Source organism: Strigops habroptila, chromosome 1, assembly GCF_004027225.2.
Source record: "Strigops habroptila isolate Jane chromosome 1, bStrHab1.2.pri, whole genome shotgun sequence".
Taxonomy (NCBI): Eukaryota; Metazoa; Chordata; class Aves; order Psittaciformes; family Psittacidae; genus Strigops; species Strigops habroptila.
The window spans coordinates 70,888,888-70,913,076 of NC_044277.2; the positions used below are offsets into that span (position 1 = coordinate 70,888,888).

A 24,189-nucleotide genomic window follows, 5' to 3' on the forward strand; every position below is an offset into this window, starting at 1 on the left:
GGAAAACAGCGTATATACAATCACATTGTCTGTCAGTTTATGTTCCCATCTCAGGCAATTTTAGCTTCTTCCTAGAAAAGCTTACACTTTAGACTTAGGAAAGTCTTTTTCTACATTTTAGTTTTTGCTTTTTCTTAGGTAAGCCATTGCATAAAATACTTGTTTTCATAGGTAGGAAGATTCCATTACAAGGAATCTCAAGAGACCTTGCAACATGTCTCCTTACTTGATGCAAAAACTTCACAACTACAGCCATTCAGGTTTCATTTCAGCAAGGCACTTACGTATAGGTGTTATTCACTTAATAAGAATGAAGTATACATTTACAGTTAAACTCTTTGACTTGAAGCCAAATCCGTCATCCAACTACTTCTAAGGCCTTTGTCCCAAATTCACCTCTCTTACCAATGCTGCCAGAAAAGGTGAAATGTAATAAGAAAGGATGAAGGAAGCTATGAGAAAAATAACTATGAAGGATACGTAGTCCTTTTAGGATCCACGAGAAATGTAAACCATGATATTGTAACTGTAATAATTTGAAAAGGGTTCAATAAACAGTGAACACCATTTCAGAATTAAATTAAGCTGAGTTCCATTGACAGGCAGGCTTCCAAATCACACAGGCTCCTCAGCACTTCTTCTCCCAGTAAACACTCCAATTTTTTTTCCCTGCAAGTTGATGAAGATAATCTGGACATTAGATCTATAATGTAATTATTTAACTGCTCAGTGCAATATGTAGCACTGATGTTATTTGGGATTTGGAGGCAATTTCATTATAAACCTTTTGTAAAATATTCTCAGGCTTCTCAATATACAGAAAAGGGCAGTCAATTTCCAATATAAAGGAAATGAACACAGCCACTTCAGGAGGGGTATATTTTTCATATTCAAATGTTAGGGTCCTTTAGAGACTTTCCCCTGAAAGTACCGGTCAGTTTTGCCTGACTTGTTTAATTGGTACTCTGGAATATTATAAAATAGGAAGAAGTTGGGTTTGGTTTTTTTTTCCAGAGAGAGTGAAAATAATAGTGTTTCTTGATATTTTTGCCTTTCTTTCAGGTTTTAAGTGTTAACTTTTGTTTGGTAAGGTTATTTTAGTATTTGGAAGGAAGGTGTTTAAAGAAAATGCTTCTCTGTAGGTGGAACTGAAATTTTCCTGTTGGTTTATAAAATGAAGTAATCTTTTTGGTTCTTGTAGCTATCATTTAAAATGCACAGAATAGAGTGAGATAGAATAGAACAGACGTTGTTGAAAGCTGCAGATGTACAATCCAAGTAAGTAACTTCTCAGAGATTTTCACTGCTTTTATTCACCAGGACTTTTGTTGTGCATTTTGTTCTATGAGTACTTAATACGTGAATCTTTGCCGCTCAAGTTAGATCTTAATAGATCTATTAGCATAACATCAAGCTTTTAAAAAAATCTGGGTTATATCATGGACATTTTTGAAATATATATTCACAATCCTTCAGTCAACCAGGGGTATTTGCAAGGAAAGTTAAGAACACCATATCTGTCCATTGCCAGACCACACAAGCACTTACTGCAAAGAAGTTTAAATACATAGGGTGAAATCTAGACATGGTGTATAGAGGTGCAACTTAACTGGTTCATATACATTGATGTCCAGGCTTTGGATTTATTTTAGTAATCCTTTTAGACAGTTTTTCATGGTTGCCAGATTAAGACCTGTGAAGTCCCCAGATGGAACAGACACCATCTTTTAAAATAGGAACATCACTAAGGAAGTCCAAGGTGGCGGCATTTTTGTATCTTCTAAGCTAGATGGTCCTGCAAAATAGCTATCTGTTCCATTTAACACAGCGTATTACAGGGGAAGAAATGAAGCTCTCACAAGACAATGGATGTTATTGCTTGTAACTCAGGTTAGTTGCATACAGAATGAACACTACTGAAACATGAATATGTCAAAGTAATCAAATATATCAAATAAACTAGAGTAGAACAACTTACGGTTTGTTAAAAATATTTAGTGTAATTAAACCTGCTTTCAGTTAATAGTTTATTCTTTCTGTCTACAGGACATTTCCAGCACACAAATAAGTTATTGTTTTTATTGAGAGCATTCTGAATATCTTTTACTGTTTTTCATGTGCATAAATTTACTTATCTTCAGCTATGTACTTTCCATACCTGAAGGCAAACATATAACTGTTAATCTTTGTACTTTCCTAACCGTTAGTGAGAAGAAGGCTTTTCGTTTGTTTGAATAAGATGTTTTATGAACACAGTCTAGATGTGGATGAGAGTGGGATTATGTTTTGGCCCATGCATTTGTACCTACACACTAAAATACTGGAAATGACATTTTTACTTAGACATTTACAATTTTACATTAAAACATTAAAACCCAGGAAGAGATACACAGAAAATCATAAACGGTTTGGACTTTTGTCATTTAGACTGTCTGCGTGTTGACATAATTATTGCTTACTTCATAATATATTTATAGGCCTAACATAATGTTGTTGCAGTCTTTCCCTTTTTGATTTCTGGTTTCTTCTTCTGCCTCTGTAAACCCCAACATTTGTGGAAGTGAGGCAGTCTTACATATAGAGTGAAGCATAAACCAGGAAAATCTTGTTACTATCCACTGGTAAAACATAGCTTATTCTCTCTAAAAGGGACACATTGGCTTTTGAACCTCAGTCCAGTCACACTAGCTGGCAATTGTAAAGTATGCTTCTGCTCAGTTTTACATGGTGCTGTAGTATGTTTGTCAGTAATTGTATATTGGATCCAGCTAAGGGCATGGTGGTACAAGAGGGAAGCCTGAGTCTGGACCCGGTGGCTCATCCCTACCACTTGCTACCACTGCAGCATGCAGAGCCAGGGGCCAGCATCCACAAAGCCTCACCGCGGCTGTGCACGGTGTCTAGGAAGCCACAGCTCTTCCCACACAGCTTTGTACTGCAGTAATTTCAAGGCAACTTCTGTTGACTGCAAACATTAGCATTGCTTCAGCTAGTCTCACATTCTGGTGTGAGTGTCTATCACCATAAAAAGATCCTCTGTGTCTGTTTCTTGTCTGTTTTTAAATATGCAATCGTGCAGTCATGCTGCCCGTTCCTGCTGAGCCTTACACTTAACTACTTGTAAGTACAGTACTGATATGGCTGTGAAAAAGCACTGAAAATGGCACAGGCTGTGCTCAGGAAATGCGCCAGTTTAAACACATTCAGTTTGCCTTCACTTCATGTGGAAATTTAATCCCGTCAATTTTAATTCTTAAATTTCTCAATTTGATGTCTTTCTTTTTTTATACAGGGTGAAGAAAAGATCAGATTTAACAAGTGCGTTTAAATTAGAACCTCTGTACCTGCAGCATCACCATCAGGAGTCTGGTAACTTTATAATTAAATGAGATTATTATTATTTTGTTTGCATATTGGTATTTAATGGAAAGAAGGACTTAAGATGAAAACTGAAATTCTTAAGACTATCTATGTTGTTTAGGAGCCTATTTCCATTTTCAGAGTGCCCTGGGGAGTTAAGCTTGTTAAAGTGCAAACACATGTCTAGTGAGATTTTAGTTAGTATAAAAAGCAATAGAGGGAAAGCCATTTTATAAATCATTATATTAATACTTTTATATTGGGATTTCCCCAGCTCCAGACTTACTACTGACTCTTTGCAGGAGTGTTGAGAAATTTATTAATGATCTTTGGGCAGTCAGATATTATCGGGTGCTGTGTACTGAGTCCCTTAACCTGCCTTCCCCAACATACCTTTCTCCAGAATGGTTTCAAGATCTGATTTGGTTTTAGAGTTTCTGTAGTCTGTGACCTTTTTTCGTAGCTATGAGTGCAAGCTCTGATTCAGTTTCAAAAACCCATGTCAGGAGCAAACACTTCTTGAAACCGCAGAGAAGGGGTGAACTGTGTTTGATATCTGTGCTCTATTTTGAGTGATATTATCCTATTGCTCTCATGTTCTTAGATTGATTGTAGAGGAGGCAGTAAGTGCAGGCTATCTATCTTGTAGAAAATGCTCATGAAAGCTTGTCACAAAAAGCTTACAAAGAACTTACAAATCTTAGGCCCTGTACAAAGCTGCTTAATGAATTAGTGCTGCTCCTTGCACATACCTAGCAACTGCAGATTGGAATTTGCCATCCTGACGCCCATTTTTACACACTCAGTTATTAACTAATTACTTGAGAAGAAGGTCCCAACAGTGCAGTGTCAACATGTGGTGCAAGTTCCCTCATAACTTTCTCAAGAAGGTAAATCACATGTGGATGTCTTACCATTTACTCTATCTCATATTTTTCCTGGAATTGCTGGTGCTGATCTGTGCTCAGAAGTGTATCCTGAGTACTTTTATCTTCTCTCTGTTATGTCTATGAACTCATTGACATTTAAATCAAAACCATCCAGAATTCCACCATTCACAAAAAAGCCCTAGGGAAAACGGATTCCTGTGCCTCAATCCTGAACTGCCAGAAATTTTACATTTTATTCCTTTTTTACATTTCCAAGCAATGCAAATACAGAGCAGTGCAATAAACAGGAAAATGCAATAACTCTGGAGCTGAGCTTCACTCTCCAAAGGCTAGAAATGTTAAGAAAAGATACTTTTTTTTCCTTTTTAAATGAAAAATAAAAGTTACAGAAAATACACTTGAGTCACTAGCTTTTGCTTAACATACATGAAAAATACCTCAGGAGAAAAAATCCAACCTTAACTAAACTGAAAATACGTTCTTGTGACAAGTGACAATACTGATACAAGAACCTTGGGTCTTCCACAAGTTAAATAACACCAGAAGAAAATCAAACCTTTCTTAAAACCAGGTGCTTTCAGTCAGGCCACCTTTCAGTTGATGTGAAAACTTTATCTGCTCAGTTGGATAACAAGTCGTTCAGCCTTTGTTTTGCCTGCAGAAGCTGTGATAGCATGTAATGTGATCTGGACATAATGATTTCAAAGAGATCAACTGATTACTAGCAGCCTAGTGACACTAAATTTTTCTATGCTCTATTCCCATTTGATATTTCCAAAGAGCTGGACAACACTTTTCAAATGCAAATGCCCCTAGTTAAACTGTTAAACCCAATGCACAGCTATGTCTTCAATAAACTTAGTCCAATTTGCAAAGGTGCTGTTACAGTCCCTATTGATCCCTATGGGATTTATGGCATATCAGCATATGAAAATATGACTTGTATAATGGAGGGTCTTATTTTTTGAGAATGTCTCAGGTCTGAGAATTCCTATAATGGTTTACAAGGCAAATGAAGTAGCATTTTTGAATTTGCTGATCTCTCACTCAAGAATTTAAATGAGTGGAAAAATATCTCTATATCTGTGAGCAATTACTCTTAATAACCATATGGCAATTATGTGTGCCCCCAAGGGGAAAGTCTTTATTTTGTCATTAATTATAATTTTATGTGATTTGCATCATCACACCAGGAAGATTGTACTAGCTTGCCTGGCAACCCAGGATATAGGTCAAATCCTAATGGCAGTGTTAGAAGAATGCAGCTTTATACTCTATTGTGAATGCCACGTATGCTCCCACAATGCTACTCCTCCTGGTTAAATACAGATGTAAGACTAAGGCTTGTAATCAAGGACTAATCATTGATTGCATTCTGCTTCACAGCTTGTGAAAGGCGTTGTTGTGGATCATTAGACATAGCCCCTTTCAGGAGCGTAGGATTATTTATCTATCACCAGTTGCTTTACTCTCTTTGCTACCAGTCTGGCAGCTATCAAACAAAAATGGCTGCTACAACGCAGAAGAATATGAACGTTATTAAATTACCTCATTACTGAGCTGAGACAACCATATTCATTATCTGAAGTCCAGGAATAGGTTAATGTTTATTGGTTGTTGTGGGTTTTTTTTTTCATCTGGCAAATAACCTATAACAGGTTAAAGAACCAAATGGCTTTATGTTACAGGGAGGAAACACCATGTTTTTTCCAATGTTTTGGCTGCATAGATGAGAAAGCATTTACAAGAGAGCTTGTAACACAGGAAATACAGAAATACAGCCCTTTTAACTCCTGGAAAATATAAAGGCTGAGAATTGTGTAAATGGCATAGATGGGATAAATTCAGAAACTACAGTTCTATATAGAACTTTGGGGTTCATAATTCCAGGGGCACTTAGACAGCACTTTCCTATGGAATTTAGGTAAATACTTTCATATGAGGCTTATACTCCACTGCAGAGTAATAAAGCAGAATAAGAAAGCTAAGCAGATGCTTCTACATTTTCCTAAAGAAAATGTCAGTTTAATTTCTGTTGCTGTCTTACTGTAATCCAGTTTTATGTTACAATTTACTGTGAAGTCAGTTTAATTACCTTATTCAAAGAAAAGGTAGATACAACTTCTCTCTGTGTGCTTACATAAAAGATAACTAATAATGCCCTCCATGTGCCTCCCTGGACTGCTTTGTGGCTTGGTCAGTCAGTGTTTGTAAGGGGCCTTTAGTACGTCAAATGAGAAGCTATAAAAAAATGCAGAATATTATTCTGCAAGCAGGAAGAGGTCAATTCTGAGTCATTTTTTCCAGTCACTTATTAGACATGCTGAAGAATTAGCAACAAATATATGAATGAGTTTAAAAGGCAGTTAGAAGTGGATTATTTTAAAAAGTGTTAACAGTTTGCTATGGTAAAGGTGGTGACATTTCACAGCAGAAAATGAGTGATGAAGTGGGTTTGGGGATTCTGCAAACTGTTTCAAACAAAATCAGTAATAGCCAGTTCTTTTACTACTTCTTTTCCTTATAAGAAGAAAACAAACACAGCCCATCATCTCCCCAGTATCTGTGGTATAACAGAAAGTAAAACTGTGTTTCTTCTCTCATAAACTGTTTAATTTGCTAGTAGTATATTCTGACTTGCTAAGGAATGAAGCTTATTACAAGCACCTTCATCTTGCATGCTGCCAAGTATCCTACTAGATATTTAGTGGTCCTGTTGACCCTGATGATGCTGAAGCTTGTAGCAAACATAGAGCATAGCTAAGATACAGCTTTTTCAAGAGCATTAGAATGAATGATGGCTTTGTGTGTTGTGATGAAGCAATGTCAACATTTTTTCTTTAATTTCTAGGCCTTGTAACAGATTATCGGGTAAGTACAGCATCAATGTAATAACTAACACTACTACTCATATATACTGCTATTTTCAGGACTTCTATTTTCCATTACTATCATAAACCTTATTTACTATCAAAACCTCATGTTTATTTCCAGAAATGCAGCTTGATAAGTTTTTAATGTTCCTCAAGCTGAAACTTTAAACCTTAATTTTGAACTCTGTTTGAAGGCAGAAGACGCTTTGCATGTACAATATCTCAAGGTTTAGGCAGCAGAAAGAAAGGTCCTAAATGGCTGTGGGTTTTCCCTTACTATGGTGAATAATACATTTTAAAAAAATGGGGAAGTGTTTTAATCTTTCACCCATAGAAACATTGTTGCTTTGGAATGGAAGGTGGGCCTGTCATTGCAGATGCTAGACCCACAGCTGTAAACAAGCCAATGTACACAAGCTTCTAAGACAGATATTCTTCTAAAGCTTTTGAGGAGAATTCAGGATGAACAAAGGAAATCTGATTTGCCTTTTGACCCTTCAATTCTGACACCAACCTCCTTTTCCAATTTTAATTTTAAAATTTTGAGTATTAAACAGTAACCCCAGGACATTACCTGGGAATAGACTTTTCTACAATTATTTGACCCACCTCCACCAACTGCCTGTAAGATGTGGCAATGTATTACGCTTCAAAATCGTTGTAGAATGTACAGTTTCTGCAGTGTCACTGCAGTGGTGACTTCTAATGTGGGTGCCCTCCCTTCTCCCTGGCTTGCAGCACTGGCAAATCCCCTTGGGCAGGAGATTCCGCTCCCTGAAGCTCTGGTTCGTGCTGAGGATGTATGGGGTCACGGGACTGCAGGAGCACATCCGCAAGGTGACTGGAATTTGGTTTCTTGGGTAACCTGTGGTGGGATGGCAAGGGAAAATGAGCTGGCTACCTACCTACTTTCCATGACTTATGGACTTACATCAGAAAGCACAGGCAACCGCTTTTAGACAGCTCAGATCAACAGGGTGCTGCTTGCTTGCCCCGTGTAGTGTCACAATTTCATATCTTGGCAGGATCAAAGCTCATCCATTTTGTATTAATCTTTAGGGAAGACAAGCCTAGGAGTTTGGAATTTCTACAATGTGGGACCGTAGTTCCCTCTCAAGTTAAGCCAGAAGTTTTATTGTGGAAAAACATGTTTATTCATTACGTCTTTATTTTATTAATGTGCATGCCATGCATTGATAGCATGTTTAGATTATGACTAAGGGGTACAGTAACTTACTGGGCATGTCTACCTCTGCTCCTTCTTTGTTTCCTGTTTAAAATACATCTTCTTAGGAAAAAAAAAAAAAAGAACATGTACAATTTACAGTTTGTTAAGATTGCTGTAAGTACTAAGTTTATTCTTGATGTAAAAAGAAGGGGGTTTTTATCACTAAAAACCACATCTGGCGCCAGCCTAAATTACATATATATTTCCTCTGCAGCAGTAAAGTCAAATTCAAGCATACCTTTCATCTTTATGAAGTTTAGGGAAACTTCTAGTGAGGGGAGATCCATGGCTTGGCTCTAAATATTTACAAAAATATCCATTAGCTAAGGGTCTGGTATGGTATAGCAAACTCCCTGCAGACACACATTCCTTTCTATTGTGGTACTAAACAGATTAATTCCTAAGAAAGGCTTTTTCCACTGTTGTAAAATCACTGCATGAGGAAGTCTCTTTAGATTTGGAAGGGTTCCGGGATGGAGGGCACCCGCTGTGCTTCTCATTTTTATCACATTATAATTTTCAACTGGCTCTACAAATATCAAAATTAGGTTTTTATCCTTACTGAGGCTTTCAAAACCAGATTTTGACAACAGTGGTGATCTTGATGTTGTCATCCTTGTGGCAATCTGATATATATCCTTCTGATGAAAAATTGATGCAAGGTTTGTTAGCGCTTTACTAGGCTACCATTACAGTTTGTAGTCGGATTCTCTCTCAGGTTAGATTTCTGGAGACTGCAATTATTTCAATATGATGTCAAGTCTTTAAGTAGGGCTAAATCTCCCACTGGGAGAATAGAGGGTTGGAAGCCTCATATCAATTACATGGCCTTTTATAAAGCTGGTTTCCACGAGTCAGTATTTACATTCAGTAAGTTCCCTGTCTCCCAGACATTTCCCTGGCTGTCCAGCCAAAAAGTGCTTGTCTTCCTATAATGATAGCTGAAGACCAGGTTTTTGTATGTTCTGTGACAACACAGTTCAGGAAGGCAGAGAAAATCAATCTTTTTCTGAAATAAAGCCCTAATATGTTCCCTTATTTGCAACAGTACCTCAGACAGGTAGGTTTCCAAGGACTTGTTGAATTCAGTGTGTATGTTTAATGTTTCATTAAGGACTAAATTGTTCTCTGGTATACAGAGAAAAATAAGTTAGGGCCTTATATTTGTGACTTTCAAAGGGCAAGAGAGGTAATTAAGTGCAGAATTTGGCTCACTGTACACAGCTGTCAAACTGAAACCAGTAAGTTAGTTTCTCCTCGCCAGCCCCCTCTCTCCCCAGATTAATACTCATTCAGTTCAGTGGGTTCCAGAGCAGCTCTTTCTTTTTTCTTAAAAAAGTAACTTCTATCTTCAGCAATTCTCTGTTTAACCTAAATTTCAAGAGAGACTTGCATTTCATTTGCTCCCTGCTCTAGCAGAATTTAAAATCTCTTTGGAGTTTGCAGACATGTTGGTAAAGTTATATCAGTAGCTGCAAAATAACAATTATAAATAAATGTGTTTCTCATCTTGCACATTTTCCTCTTTTCTCAGGAATTATTGTGGGTTCCAGATACATTGTGATGACTTTTCTTTTGGCAGTGTGGTAATGAAGTATGTGAACCAGCCTGATGCTGGTTTATATTTCCAAACCTATAGACAAGTTTCCAAATGAAAAGTAATTTGGAATTTAACTTCACTTGTTAACTGCACTTTAACATTGCTTATCCCAGTGCTTGGCCTTGGAAAGTTGCTTTCTTTTAAATATGTTGTAGCATCTTGCAAGCAACAGCTTTTATATTCCCATTGTGGGCAACAGCAGTCCTTGAAAAGAATAGCTGGTACTGTATCTAGTGTACTTGGGGCTCTAGCTGTGTTTTAAGGGAACCCGTGTAGTTGCCAAAATTATTTCTAAAGCTGCATTTTCTTACAGTGGGTGGTGGAGTGGCCATAGGTAGAATAAGAGACTTAGGAGCAGTGGCAGAAGCAGGTATTGAAACCTTCAAGTGGAGGGCAGAGGCTGGAGCTGGGGAAGTTGTGTTATTACGGAGTTGCCCCAGAGAAAGGGCCATAGAGTCAGGCAGAAGAGTGGAGGTTTGAAACAGCATCTTGGGCTGGAACCTGGGGAAGGGGCTGCTTACATCTGGGATGTAGCATGCGGTCGTACACCACGTAGGTCTCATACATCAACATACCTATGTGTGAGACATGTTGTTCCGGTCCACACTATACAATAGTAACTAAGGCATGCCTGTTCAGATACAGGCCTGGGCCTTATTGGGAGATTTGGGACCTAGGGTTTCAGTTCTGTTCTGAGTTTATGAAATTCCCAAAAAAGGCACTTCAGCTCCTAAGTCATAGAAAACTTATAGAACATAGAAGACTTATCCAGTGTTTACAGACTTTGAGTTAGGCTTCTTTTGCAGTGCCAGGTGTTACTTACAAAGTGATTTGAGATTTTCAATAGTGATGAACTTCTGTCATGACATAGAGGGGAAAAATACTGCATAACCTTAAGAAGTCACCCTATTTGCTGTGTGATCAACAAGATTCCATATGGAGGACCAAAGATATCTGAAATTATCTGTTTACAAACTTTTCTTTTTTTCTGGATGTAAACTGCCACAAACTCCCTATTTGTCTCTCTTTTTTTTTAAATTTTATCTTTTATTAGTATGTTTTAAGAAAAAGATGTTTGTTATGTTTGCAGCCTTAAGGACGGCATCAAAATGACGTGATAACCACTGCAACCTGGCATTTGCTTGTACTGAGGAAGGCATTTGGGAACTAAAATACTCCTGGGAGATGAGAATGTGTGACTTGGATTTAGATACAGTTACTTTTTTTGTTTTCCAAACCTTTCAGTTATGCACTTTTTTCCCACACAACTTATTGCAAAGTATAGGTCTTAAAGCAGTGGTAAAGGGGAGGACAGTTATCTCTGAAGGATGTGGGGAGACAAAAATACAAATTTTGTAGGTAAGTCACAAAGCCACAGAGAAGATGTACAAAGAGGGCAAACTCAACAACAATAACAGTCTTCTGGACTAATTCCAAACACTCAGGGTCAGTATAATGTGAAACCCAAAAGGTCCATTTGTAAATGGCCCATTTGCAAACTGCGTGACCAGCCATTACTTCTGTGTTGCCTTAAGTCCTCTCAAAGAGCTCAGAAGTCATTTGAGAAATTTAGCAGTTAGTGGTTTTGTATGTGATCCCCATGAACATTCCAACTCAGATGAATCCTCCATAGGACCAGAAGAAATCAGTGCACTGTGTCCTTCTTTCTTTGCTGAGGACAATGGATTCCATTAAAAATTAACAGCAGAGACCAAGAAACTGTACAGAACAGCAATGCAGAGACAGTGTTTCAGCTGGGGACTGGCATAGTCCAAGTGGCTGTTGAGAAGACTCTCTTGACAGCATTTTCCTTCTGAGTGTAGTGGGATGCAAGCGAAGGCTAGGCAGGTATGCTTATTTGCACAGTCATATTAATGTACTCTGACACTTCAGGGAAGCTCCCTTCAGTCAAAAACTACTTCAGTTCGTGAAGGCTTTGCCCAAAAATCAAAATTAATTTTATACACCTCAATGCAGAAGCAGTTATAGTTATATTCACACATATAAATACACATACACAGATTTTTTTTAAATAGGGACCACATCTTAATGCCTTATAAGTTTACTGTTCCTATTAGTGATTATGTAAGACACTTCCCTTAATCCTGAATAACCAAATTAATTAGGTTCCTTTCTTGTTTCCCTTCTTACTGCAGAAGAACAATGGTTATTTACCTGAGATAGTGATACACAAAAATTCCTTACAAGCTTCTTTTCTTCAATCTGCTAAATTTCACTGTGAAGAGAAGGGCTGGTATTCTGTTCCTATATACCAAGGCTTTTCAGGCCACTAACGCAGTCCTTGTGATTCCACTTTGGGAACCCACAGGATAAAAAGATTGTCTTGCTGGAAACAGTATGCAAGTTGGTTTGTGAAGGCAGGTGTGATACTTAAAAGCCCCTCTTAAAGAGTTTGAACTTCCAAGCTTATGATGTTTACCTTTATTGGGTATAATTATTTTTTCCTTGCAACGATCTTTGTAAAAGCAATTCAGGATAACAGCTTATGGGTCAAAGGTGCAGGGCCTTCAGTAATTGTGTTAAGCAAAGTTTGCCCAAGGAAGTGGTGGAGTCAGCATTCCTGGAAGTCTTTGAAAGATGCATAGATGTGGCACTTAGGGTCATGGTTTAATGGCGGGCTTGGCAGTGTTAGGTTAACGGTTAGAGGTGATGATGTTAAGAGTCATTTCCAGCCTAAATAATTCTATGAGCCTACACAGGTGAAACTTCAGTTAAATCCCCACTTTCTCACCTTCAGGTTCTGTAAAATCTAAAAGACTTGGTGCCCCCCAGTGGCTTTACGAATTATTGCTACTTGTTAAGACGGTGGATAAAACGACTTGCATCAAGACATGACTCCAAAATACTTCCAGAATTTTGATTTGTGTTTTACTGAATATTGTCTATTTTCCCTTGCTTTTATTTCTTTCAAATTCCCGAAAAATTCTTTGGTGCAAAAAGTGGACATAAATACCTGCTGTAAAATATACAGCATTGGTCTGGAGTTTTCTTTTACAAACTACTTGCAGGAAGCCAAATCTTCAGTTTTTGTTTTATTCCGTTCCTACCCAGGTAAATTTTGATTAAATTCAGTTGGTGATTACATTCAGATGAACAGTTGTGAAACTCTCATCTCATTAAACATGAGTTTTTTTATGTCTTTGATTTCCAAGACGTAGTGTATGCAGTGTGAAATTTTGCAGAGCTGTGTAACAGACATCGGTTTGGTTAAGGCTATAGAACATGAGGATAGGAGGAGACAGTAAAAGATCATTGTAACACGTGTGCATATTTCACATACTTTTCCATGCACATATGCATACAAGCATCTGTATGTATACAGATATTTCTGGTCACTTTTCATAGCTGTAAACTCATGCTGTTTATATTAGCAGAACATTCAAATGCCTTGGAAAGGATAGGCCATTTTATTGGTCTCATTCCTGACTCGAAGAGCTTTCAGTCTAATTTTAGAGGGAGATGATAAATGGATGTAACAAACAGCAGGGAGGACGTGGTAACAACAGTAAGATTGGCTGGTTGGGTAGGGTACCAGTATGCCCAGTATACGATTTTGAAGCAATGTTTTGATTCAATATAAACAATGTTTTTCTATTTGAAGAAATATGCAAGCATCATAATGCTGTGATTAAGACTGCAAGATGTGTTTGTCTTTGTCCTTACTTTCTTCCTTTCTTTTTCTTTCTCTCTCTCGTTCTCTCTTTCTTCCTTGCTTTCTTTCTTACTTTCTTTTATGTAATTTCTGTTTTTGCCTTGTTCTTGCCCTTTTGCAAAAAGTTCCTGTGAGCTGAAACCTTCCACATCTAACCCTGGCCCAAAGTGAAATGTTTCATTTTTGTTTGATATCTGTCCTTGAACTTGAAAAAAGGCAAAGTGCGAAAGCAGGAAAAGACATGTGCTTAGTTATTTTTCCAAAATTATTTGCTGCCATAAATGTATAAAAGCTAAGGAAGTTTTAAACATCATTTCAGGTGTTGCCCATAATTTTTGGTGTAGACTGGCTATTGCATGAAGATGAACTGTAATTCTAATAGCTGGTTGCTGTTGTTGTTGTATTATTATTATTATTTTTTTAGCGCAGTGAGCACAAAGCTGATGACAGCCAGAGAGAGGGAGACTGGGTAAGGTTCTGCAGGTACCTGTTGAGGAGAGGAGTTCTTCTTTTCCAAGTGCTTTTGTATTAATTTTCTGTTTGGAAGAAAGCAAAACATGGTATGAGAATGCAAGCATCACTGACTGAGTGTTAAAACTTCCCAGTTGGTTGTTAGTATGCCTGTTGGTATTTTTTCCTATTTGTTTGATTTTGGAAGAGCACTGGTTTGTTATGCTCCAAAATAATTGCTCTGGCTTCATGTCCAATGTCACTCTTTTTCCTCCAGTAGTTGTAAACAGATTGGCTGAAATTTGCTATCTATTTTCTTGCTTGTACTGCCATCATCTTTCTTTTCAACTGAACCTGAGCACCCAGGTGAGAAGAGCAAGCAAGTTCTCCCCTTCGTCACAGTTATTTTTGTATTAAGTGAACTATTCTAAACAGTGTCTCTTTCCAGCTTATTTTGCACTGGAATTTTGATCATTTTCTCTCTGTATGTCTGTATATCTCTCACTTTCCCCAAAATAACTTTTGGACTCTTTAGACATTCCCAGACAAAACTAACAGTGGTAGAAAACCTAAAGAAGAATTATTACGATTATTTACTATTAATATGGTATCATATAAAACTGTGCCGAAATCTTTCATTAAGAAACAGACTAGTACTGCCTAAGATAGACTGAGCTACTGATATAGTAACGGCTCAATATGATCTCTGGAAGTCATAAATGGGACGTAAGTTAACATAAACAGATGGCAACATGTGAATATTATCATATATGAGGAGAATGAAGAGAGAAGAGAGATTAGGGATGGAAACAATTTAGCACATCTTTTCTCTTGATGAATCAAATTTCTACAATGTAGATACTGTCTTTCTCTTCTCAGCATGTCAGGCTGTCGCATCAATTCGAACATTTAGTCCGTCAGGATGAAAGATTTGAGATCTGTGCTGAAGTTATCTTGGGACTAGTCTGTTTTCGGCTGAAGGTAAGAAAGCTGAGACCTATTTCTTCTGTCGTGTTTTATAGCAGTAAAGTAACCTCAATTGAATATAATCTTTGTAGTTAATATACTTTATTATTTTTTAAAGAAAGAAAGTTCATGTAGGTCAAAGCACATTAAAGAAAGAAGCTTAAGACAATTTTGTTGAAAATTAATTAAATGCTTAAGAGAAATTCAAGCATATTAGGGTATGGAAGTATACAGTCAAGGCAAACAAATGGTCTACACGGTCATACAAAATGACCATTATGTTCTGTGCTTGATGGGCTTTGATGAGGAGGATTGTTTTAAGGTACTTCCATATGATGTGTGAGTGTATGTGTGTGTATTACGTTTTCTTGTCAAGTTAATTTTATATGTGTGTATATTTAATGTTCTTGAAAATAAATAAAAATCATATATACATAAAATTACTATCATGGATGAAGATTAGAGTAGTAAACACTTTTTTGGGGGGATTTTTTGTTTTGTTTTGGTTGGATTTTTTTTAAGAATACACTTTCATTTATAAAATCTTACAGCCAGACTGGGCAAATTGGAGCCAGACACAAGTAAGAACAGGTTGCATGGGAAGCCAGCTTCCCAACTGCTCTTGGCCTTAGTCTGCTGCTTTTTTTTTGTGCTGAACATGATCCTTTTGTCCTTCTTGGCCTTTCATTCCCCACAATCTCTGGAAGAGCCAAGTTCATTGATGTAGAGACCTTACCCAACAGAAACCTGAAAACTCACTCTGCACTCAGAGCATAAAAGCTGCAGTAGTTGGGAGGGCTCACTTGTTCAATAAGACATTAAAAAGGGATCAGTATCTTATTTTAGGTAAAGAACACATTTAATACAGGAGCTTGCAACTAAAGCCTCTGTAAAGGACTGGGTTGTGACACTGAATCTGAACACCAAGCAATAATAATAACAGCACTGGTGTTTTCCAGGTCACATGATACCTAAATGAGCTTTTTGGTTCTCTGAAGGCTCACAAGCACATCTTGGCCCCTTCTGGCCAGTGTGGTGTTACTACTTTTCACCAATTCTTTTCTCAGTCATACAGTTGCCACAGTTACCTGAACTTGATGCGGTTGGCTGAAGGAGCCAACAGATCTTTAATAATAAGGTAATGGTGAATTCATCTGGAATAGGAAAATGGTTTTGTCAGAATTTATGTTTTTTAAAATAAAAAGAAAAAAACTCCATCTGATGCTAGAGAATCAGAGAGATTACAGAACATGGAGTTTTCCCAGTAAGAGGAAACATGAATGTAATTTCTTTCCTAACAGGAACTTTTAAAAGATTTTGAGGAATGGGTTCTGTTGCTTTTATTGCTCAATAACAAGATGTTGGTTGTAGTCTGCTCTCTCACGTGGAACAACAAACACTAATTTTGCAGATCCAGAGACAGCTGTTAGTCAGTGCTCTGTATTTACTTTAAAGGAACAGTCCTGGTGAAATAGAGCATAGCAACACAGGAATTGTCACTTTTGATCAGACCAGTAGTTCATGTACATCTGTTGTCCTGTCCCTGATGATCCAGAGGAAGAAATCAGATCTACAGGGAACAGTTTTACAATAGGAGGTAAATATTGGGCACCTAGCTAAGAAACTTTTGGACAAGTTGCAGAATAAAGGCACGATTCTGCTGAAAATCAATGTTGAAACAGCAGTGTTTTCATTGCTTGCCTTCCCAGTCCAAAAAAAAGAAAACAAAATAACAAGCTTTTAAATGAAGTTATAGTTACTTTTTGCAGCTTTATTTGCTTTTTAAATCACTCTTTAAAAAATGTTCCTGTGATTTCTGTAATTAGTATTAAAATGCATCTTCATCTTAGAAGTAGGACACTTGTAACTTTTATGTAATTATAGTAGGACTAAGAACTGTAATGCTGCACAGCTGGAGAAGTATGAAATGTTTTCCCTTCCTTTGTTCTTGAGAAACCTTTTTTTATTTTCTTTCTTTTTTTGCTTAGCTGTAACTGTTAATTTTTTGCCTTTCACACTGTTGCACAGATGCACTAATAATCTGACTTTACAACCATTTCATCAAATGTATCATGCCAAAGGGTTAATTTTTGGCCTCCTTGTCAAGTGTGCAGATGAATACAAGTCAAGCTAGTCATTTCTCCAGGGGAGTGAGAATACTGTCTTATTGAAGCTGACAGACTCAATCAGAGCTGGCTTCTCAAAGCTCTGGGAGAGGATTAGTCACTACTAACTTCAATTTGACGTGACAGCCGAGTGTCAGAGCAGCCCCTAGGTGCAGCTGTGAGAGTAGAACAGAAGAAAGATATATAAATCTTTCTCCTGCCTCCCCTCACCCCTGCCAAAGGCATGAACTTAACATCATATAACTGCCTGTATTGCCTGAAAGTTAGTGCTGCACATTTTATATTAAAGACAAAGATCATAATTTTAATGATGGAATACCTTTGGTAAGAAAACAGGATATCATTGTCACCAGTGACATACCCATAATGGGTGGGGACTTGCAAAACACCAAAGTCGGTCCTTTTCTTAGTTAGGAACATTCCAGTTGCATGGATATCTCCTAGAAGATTAAGGCGAAGCTATGAATTTCAGGCTCTCATCCAAATTCCCTGACAACTTGTGCTGAGGCAGAACAAGGTTTTGACTTGGGTTCAGCTCTAATATGATCCAAAGCCATGAGAATAATACATTTATCCTCAGTGCCAATGGGAAACTGCATCTGCCTTATGCTTTGGTTTTATATGGAAAAGGCTAAGCAGGCAAGTCATAACTGCACAGATTTGGGAGAACATGTTTTCTGATACAGATGCTTTCAAGATGACCTGTGCTGCTACAGGAACAAAACTGCTGCTGAAGAGATGGATTTGTCCAATTGTTACTCTTTTACTGCAGTCAGTGTTCAGTGAGGGAACTCTGTGGTAAAAGCACAGGTGCTCCTGGCATCTCCTGCAATTCTGTGTTACCAGCAGTGTAATGGAAAGAGTAAAGGCCGTACAATAGCTGAGATACTTCCCCAAATAATAAAATTATAGCACTCAAGATCGACATGGTATATCCTAAGCTATTACAGCTAACTGCCCAGCAAAGCTGAAGCCAGCTCTCTGTCTGCCAATATAGAAGTTAGACAGATGGGTTCCTTTATTTTGGGTAACAAAGACTGTCAAAGATATGCAGCTAGCACTTCATCCTGTGTTGCTGAATCAGGCAAAAATCCCAAGATTTTTGGGATCCCTTCTTTCATTGTTTTCATTTAAAGTGATTTACAACTGGTTTTGAAAATCTGATGACATCTTTAGTTTTATTTGCAAATGCTGACGGACATGAACTAGGAAAACCACTGATTCAACATTGGCTGAACTGCAAAAAAGCCAGCACTCCTCTGTACAGCCCTGTTTCTTTTGAGATTTGATATTAAAAGCATACAACTGCTCTAAAGAAACCTTCACATTCACTATTTGAGCACAAAGAGAATGAAGTACACTAGAAGGAGATAAAATCCAGTACTGCATGCAGAGTCCCTCTGACCTTCTGCAAGATATTTAACACTTATATCTTTGTTTCCTGGAATGCAGAAGACTGACTGCTTCCAGTGGGAGGGTCAGTTTACCACATCTCTGAGCTCTACTGCCCCTCAAAACCCTCTCTCTGTAGGTTTCCGTGGTGGACGCTTCCTACAGAACTTGAGACAAATACTTTCTTAGGATTTCTACTGATAGTATGAAACTTACTTATGCCAGGGATGCATTACTGTAACTATTTCCTAATTAAGGGCAGGATTTCAATCTTCATATTCAAGTGACTCTCTCACAGCAGCCATGCTCAAGTGCAGACTGGAGGGTTTGCTTTATGAATGTTCGTAGAGCTCATTGCAGAACTTCCTCCCATATTGGTTTGATTAGACCTAAGAAAAGTGGAATCAAATAGATGTAATAATGAATGCTTTTACATGAAGCTACAGAGCTCACGACCTTAGGTCACAAAAAAGCAGTCAGCTATCACAAATGCCCCAGTGTGAACACTGCTTCTAAACCCCAGTTAATCCATAAATCTCTTGTGGCTGAAAAAATATCTCTTGCGCCGTCATCTTTTTGTAATCCTTTGATGGCAAACGACTGAGAGATGAGAAAGTGGCTGCATGTTACTGGTGGTACCTGGGCTTGGCTGGTTGGTGGGATTTACATATTCCAAATGCACTTCTGAAATTCATCACCATATCCACTGAATTGCAATGATTTCAGGGCTCAAATGAACTAAATGAGGCGCTTCTTAAAAGCATAAATGAGGCCAAGAAGATTCATCTGGTACCGTGCCACCTGCGAGAGAAGTTTGTGCTACGTTTCGCTATTTGTTCCCGCATGGTAGAATCCACCCACATCAAGTTTGCCTGGCAGCACATCTCACAGCTGGCAACTGATCTTCTGAAAACATGGGAGCGAAACCACCACCAGCAGAAACAGCAGTGAAGTAGCAGTGGGGAGGAGGTAATTAACTGGCTTTCTCTGTGTGGCCAAGTTTTATTTTAGGGGCAGGTGGGAAAGTCAGGATATGAAAGGAAAAAAAAGAAACCAAAGCCTGTTGTTATACAGCCCAGCTGCAGTAGCAAAATCCTTGCCAGCAAGTTGTGTTGTAACCTTAATCATTCCTTCTCTGTACTGTGGTTTCATCTTGCCTGTTTCCAGGGTGCAGAGAGCCATGGAGGCTCGAGCTGTCATTTCCTACCAGTTTGTAATCAAGAGCATTTACTGAACCAGGCAATGGAAATGTGTTAGTGGTCCCTCTGTTGTCCCCTTTAACCTTTAGCACACCCACTCCTTGCTTCACAGGGGAAACTGGGGGGTGTCATCAATTCATTTAACATTGCTGTGACTTCAGAAGAATCCAATTTGGGGAAAATTCAGTAACCTGGTTCTAATACTGTTCCGGTCCTATCTAGGCAGGCTTGCGCAAATGTTGTTGTCATGATCTGGGGCACTGTCATGTCATGACATGCTGTTTGCTGCAGTACTTTTGTAAATGAAGTTCGAGCTTCAAAACTTTCTTTGTTACACAGCCAGATCAGGGGAGGGTGAGTACTAAATGGGCACTAACTGTCCTTATGGCAGGGTCCCTACTTTCTCCTAAAGGGTTTGCTTTTAAAACAGCCATTTTGTCAAATCTGGCAGCTGGTTTTCACTTTGATCATTCATAATGAGGCCTCCTAAAAACTCCTTCCTAAGAATTTTGTCAAAAGCCACGTGCTACCTGGTATTCTGTATTTTTAACCATGTTATTATAAGCAGTGATTACTTGAAAATAATTAAGCTATGTTCTGTGAAACGGAGTGGTGATTTCTTTTTATGGCTACCATTCTGCTTACTTCATTGTGTAATAAATCTTTGACAAAATGTGCTAAGAAATGTGATGAAAAAAATGTTCCTCTTTGTTTCTCAATTTAGGTAACAAACAAGATCTAGCAAATCACAATAAAAATAGAAATTAAGAGAACTAACCCTCAAAATATGGTGTGGTGTCCCCCCCATGGTTTTCTTCCATTAACAATGACGCATGGAATATGAAAATATCGGAAAACAACCTTCAGAGAAAGTCAAATAATGTGTGCTTGACACCAACCATTGCTATGTCGTACTGTCGAAGGCAGGTACAGTAAAAAGGTGAAATGAAAGTCAGAAACCATATCTGACTTTAATAAGTACTTCTGCAGTTTTGAAAACATAAATTCCAGGCAGTTATTTCTGTGTAAGTAAGATCAAAATAAATAGCTACTCCAAGAAAAGGAATCTGTAGGATTCATTTCCACATTTGCATTTGTTTTAATCTTCTCCTTTGAACAACTTGCACAATTATACAGCTTTCTTCCTCTGTCACTTGCAAATATAATTCCTACATTTGGGAAGCTGCAGGTAGACCATGAAACATGCACCAGGGCAGCTAATTTGGCACACAGTCTGCTCCAAACCACTGTCTTTCCAGAAGGGATTAAAGAAGTTGAGTATGGATCTGGTGATTCCTAATCACCTCACTTCTGCTGTGCAAAGCGCGGAGGGATTAGGGTTAACGCATATGCAAATGGTACGTGAGGGATGTGCATGAATCCTGACAGTAAGGAAAAGTGGACCAAGCTCTGCACTTCCAAAAGGTCTGGCTGTGTGCCCAGGGGAGGCAGTGACATGCCACCCTTCTGTAGGGCTCACCAGAGGCTATGTTATCCACCCAGATGGAAAAGCTGGTTACTATTTCTTTAAGGAATTGCTTTCACAGGTAACAGATGAAGCAAGGGATGACAAATGAATCTGGCAAAAGCCTGTAATATTTGAGCAGGTGACTGAGCCATTCCACCAGACGCTGCTCTCAGCTACAGGATCAGAAATTCTGATGGCATCATTCTCGTTAGCAGAACCAATATGAAATTAAGCTTTTCTGTAGTGGCACAATGCAATAGATTGGTAGACTGAAGACAGCAGAAAATGCTGGCAGTTGTTTCCTTTCTCTGTTATCAGGTTTTTTTAAAGCAACATTATTCAGTTCTCCTGACTTGGGAAATAATGGTCCCATATGGTCCACAGTGGTACAATTTTACAGCTTTTGCACTATGACAACACTAGAATCTAGGAGCCAGAGAAGAATTACACCTTCTCTATGAGACAGACCAGTGTTTTGTATGTGAAATATCTAACCAGGTCTGCCTAGGAACAAAAAAAGAGATCAGATTCTGGTCAAAGCTATCATAGAGTAAATCCAGGATAATTCCATTGAAATTAAATGGAGTTGTTTTGGGCTTAAGTGACTATAATTGAAATTAAAATTCTAACTAATAAGTATTGGAAAAGAAGTGCATAAGGTAAGGCAACACTAGGCTGAACATAAGAGGATTTTGGTGGAAATCCTCTCCATGGAAACTAGAGCAGAGGTGGATGATGCACGCCTGTGCGAGCCTCAGGCTGCTGTAGAACAGGGATGCAGGCAGGATCCACATCCAAACCCAGGAAGGGTTAAATGTTCCCAAGCGCCCAGAATTAGATACAGGTCTCTCTAGACATTTGTGGTAAAATGGTGCCAAAACCTGACATTCAATGAAACACTTTTCAGATTACGGGTATTAGTTTTACAACAGGCTGTTGTCCAGATACCAGAACTTCTGGGAAAGAATTTAGAATAAGGGTTAATTTAAAATATTATAAATGCAGTAAACGTTATTTTATTTTCATTTTTAAGGAAGTGATGTAAGTAAATCTTCCCAGAAACTGCAGTGACAAGACCCCTGGAATTACATTTCCCCGTAGCCAGCCCAGTACAGAAATCTGAAGTTCACAGTCCTAGTTTTTCTGAGGCGATTTGAATATGTAATTGGTGAAGGGCTTCTTAGGGTTCAGTCTCACATACCCTCTTTTCCCCACCTGGTAATTCCTTCATAGACTATTAATGTTAGGTCATCTGAGAATGGGATCTGGTCTATGTTATCGACTCCAGAACAAAAGTGTTGAAAAGAACATTCTGAAAGAACATAACTGCTGTTTCTGTTCTGTAGCTTTGCAACATACCTGTGAGTGAGAAGTTCCGTGTTTATGAATAGTGAATGTGTGAACCTGGATTTATTGTGCCTTGTGTGCAAAAGCTAATGCAGTCTGTGCCGATTAATACTGTTTGATGTTAAAAATAACTACCAAATCTCAGAGCTGTGCTTTAGTAGAATATCCACATCTCGAGGGAGACAGTGTGGCTGCTGGAGAAGGGGAGGGGAAAGTAACTCCTCAGTCAACATACATTTGGGGTTGTTTTTGAACTAGTAGGGTGCTAGTGCCATACTTACATTCTTAGTAACAATGAAAAATTATAAATATATTTTATTACTGATGGTGAAATATTGAAAAGATGTATTTATGAAAATATTGCTAATATATTATATCTGAAATGCATTATAATTATTAAATTCCTAATTTTCTCTTGCCTTTACATATAAGATTCTGCTCATGGTTGTTTTGTTGCTGTCTCCTCTAAGGATACTGTACTTATGAGTGGTACTTACATTGCACTTGCCTTACAACAGCTGTCTAAACCTTGAGACGTGTAACTCGAATTGCTCAAAGAATTGCTCAAAGACAGGAACATACGGGAAACAAAACTGAGAACCCTGATGACCAGGGTGGTGGAGGCAGATTAAATAACCATGGATGGCTAAAATCTACATAGCATATATATAGTCTGTATGACCTAAATGGAAAAATAATCAGATGTTTAGTGCTTTTTTATTATAATTTGTTGAGTTCCTTTAAAATCTGTATCTAAGGACTACTTGAATGGACACATAGGTTTTAATTGGCAGCATTAATAAATGGAAATAAAACTATGACTATTGTCTGTGTTTGCTCTTAACCACGCTTTTCCCATTTTATTCATGCCAGATGCGCTGTAAGGGGTCCAACTTCCCCACTCAGTGGGTGGAAATCATTGCCCTGATTTTCACCGTCAGTGCCTTCTCCTCAGTGTCTCAATGCCTGGCCAAACCAGAATCCTGCAGCTGGAAGTGCCACTGGAGCCAGCTGCCCAGCTTCGGCTTTGGTTTCCAGTCCAGGCACCGTCAGGTAGGACAAGGCAGCATCCTGTTCCACTAGCCCTGCCTACCCACAGCCTGTGTTCCCCAGGGGAGCTGGGCCGTGGGCTCCTTCCCTCCCTGCCCCTGCACAACCCAAGGGAAATTGGGCGAGCGCACCTTGGTAGAAGTGTGATGGCAGCAGTGTTACCAGCTACAAACATTAGCCCAATTTGGTCTCAGATGATAACTTGCTAGTAGAGCAGACAGTTTAATATGCTGTTTGCACTAATGGTATTACAAGCTTGATGTAGAACAAAAACCTGACAGTAACAAAAGAAATGTTTCTCATGGGAAATTAAATGTTCACCCACACAGAAGCGACTGTGTTAATACCAGAGGTGTAACTGCAGCGTAGTGTGCTAATTTGCATCTACATCGGTGCGCTAATTTGAACGTGGGCTGGTGTGATCCAGCTAGGGGCTCCATGACGAGATTCAGTTCATGGGACACGGCCACCTGGGCCACCATCTTTTGCCCTGTGAGCCTCATCTCATCCCTCTGCCAGAGCCCTTTTGCAGAGCCGTTCTCCAGGGAAGGCCTGTTCAGCAGCTGT

The 24,189-nt window shown here is 38.5% G+C and overlaps 1 protein-coding gene across 1 annotated transcript in view; it reads left to right on the plus strand.

The window, feature by feature from the left end:
• Positions 1-23,364, plus strand: part of DDC (dopa decarboxylase) — a 57,638-nt gene extending 34,274 nt beyond the window's left edge. Inside the window, exons 10-14 of the mRNA XM_030503544.1 lie at positions 3,293-3,369; positions 7,102-7,121; positions 7,862-7,960; positions 14,954-15,055; positions 19,285-23,364. Of these exons, the coding sequence (XP_030359404.1) occupies positions 3,293-3,369; positions 7,102-7,121; positions 7,862-7,960; positions 14,954-15,055; positions 19,285-19,509 (523 nt within the window). The 3' untranslated portion in view covers positions 19,510-23,364. The remainder of the gene's footprint in view (positions 1-3,292; positions 3,370-7,101; positions 7,122-7,861; positions 7,961-14,953; positions 15,056-19,284) is intronic.
• The last annotated feature ends 825 nt before the right edge of the window (positions 23,365-24,189 follow it).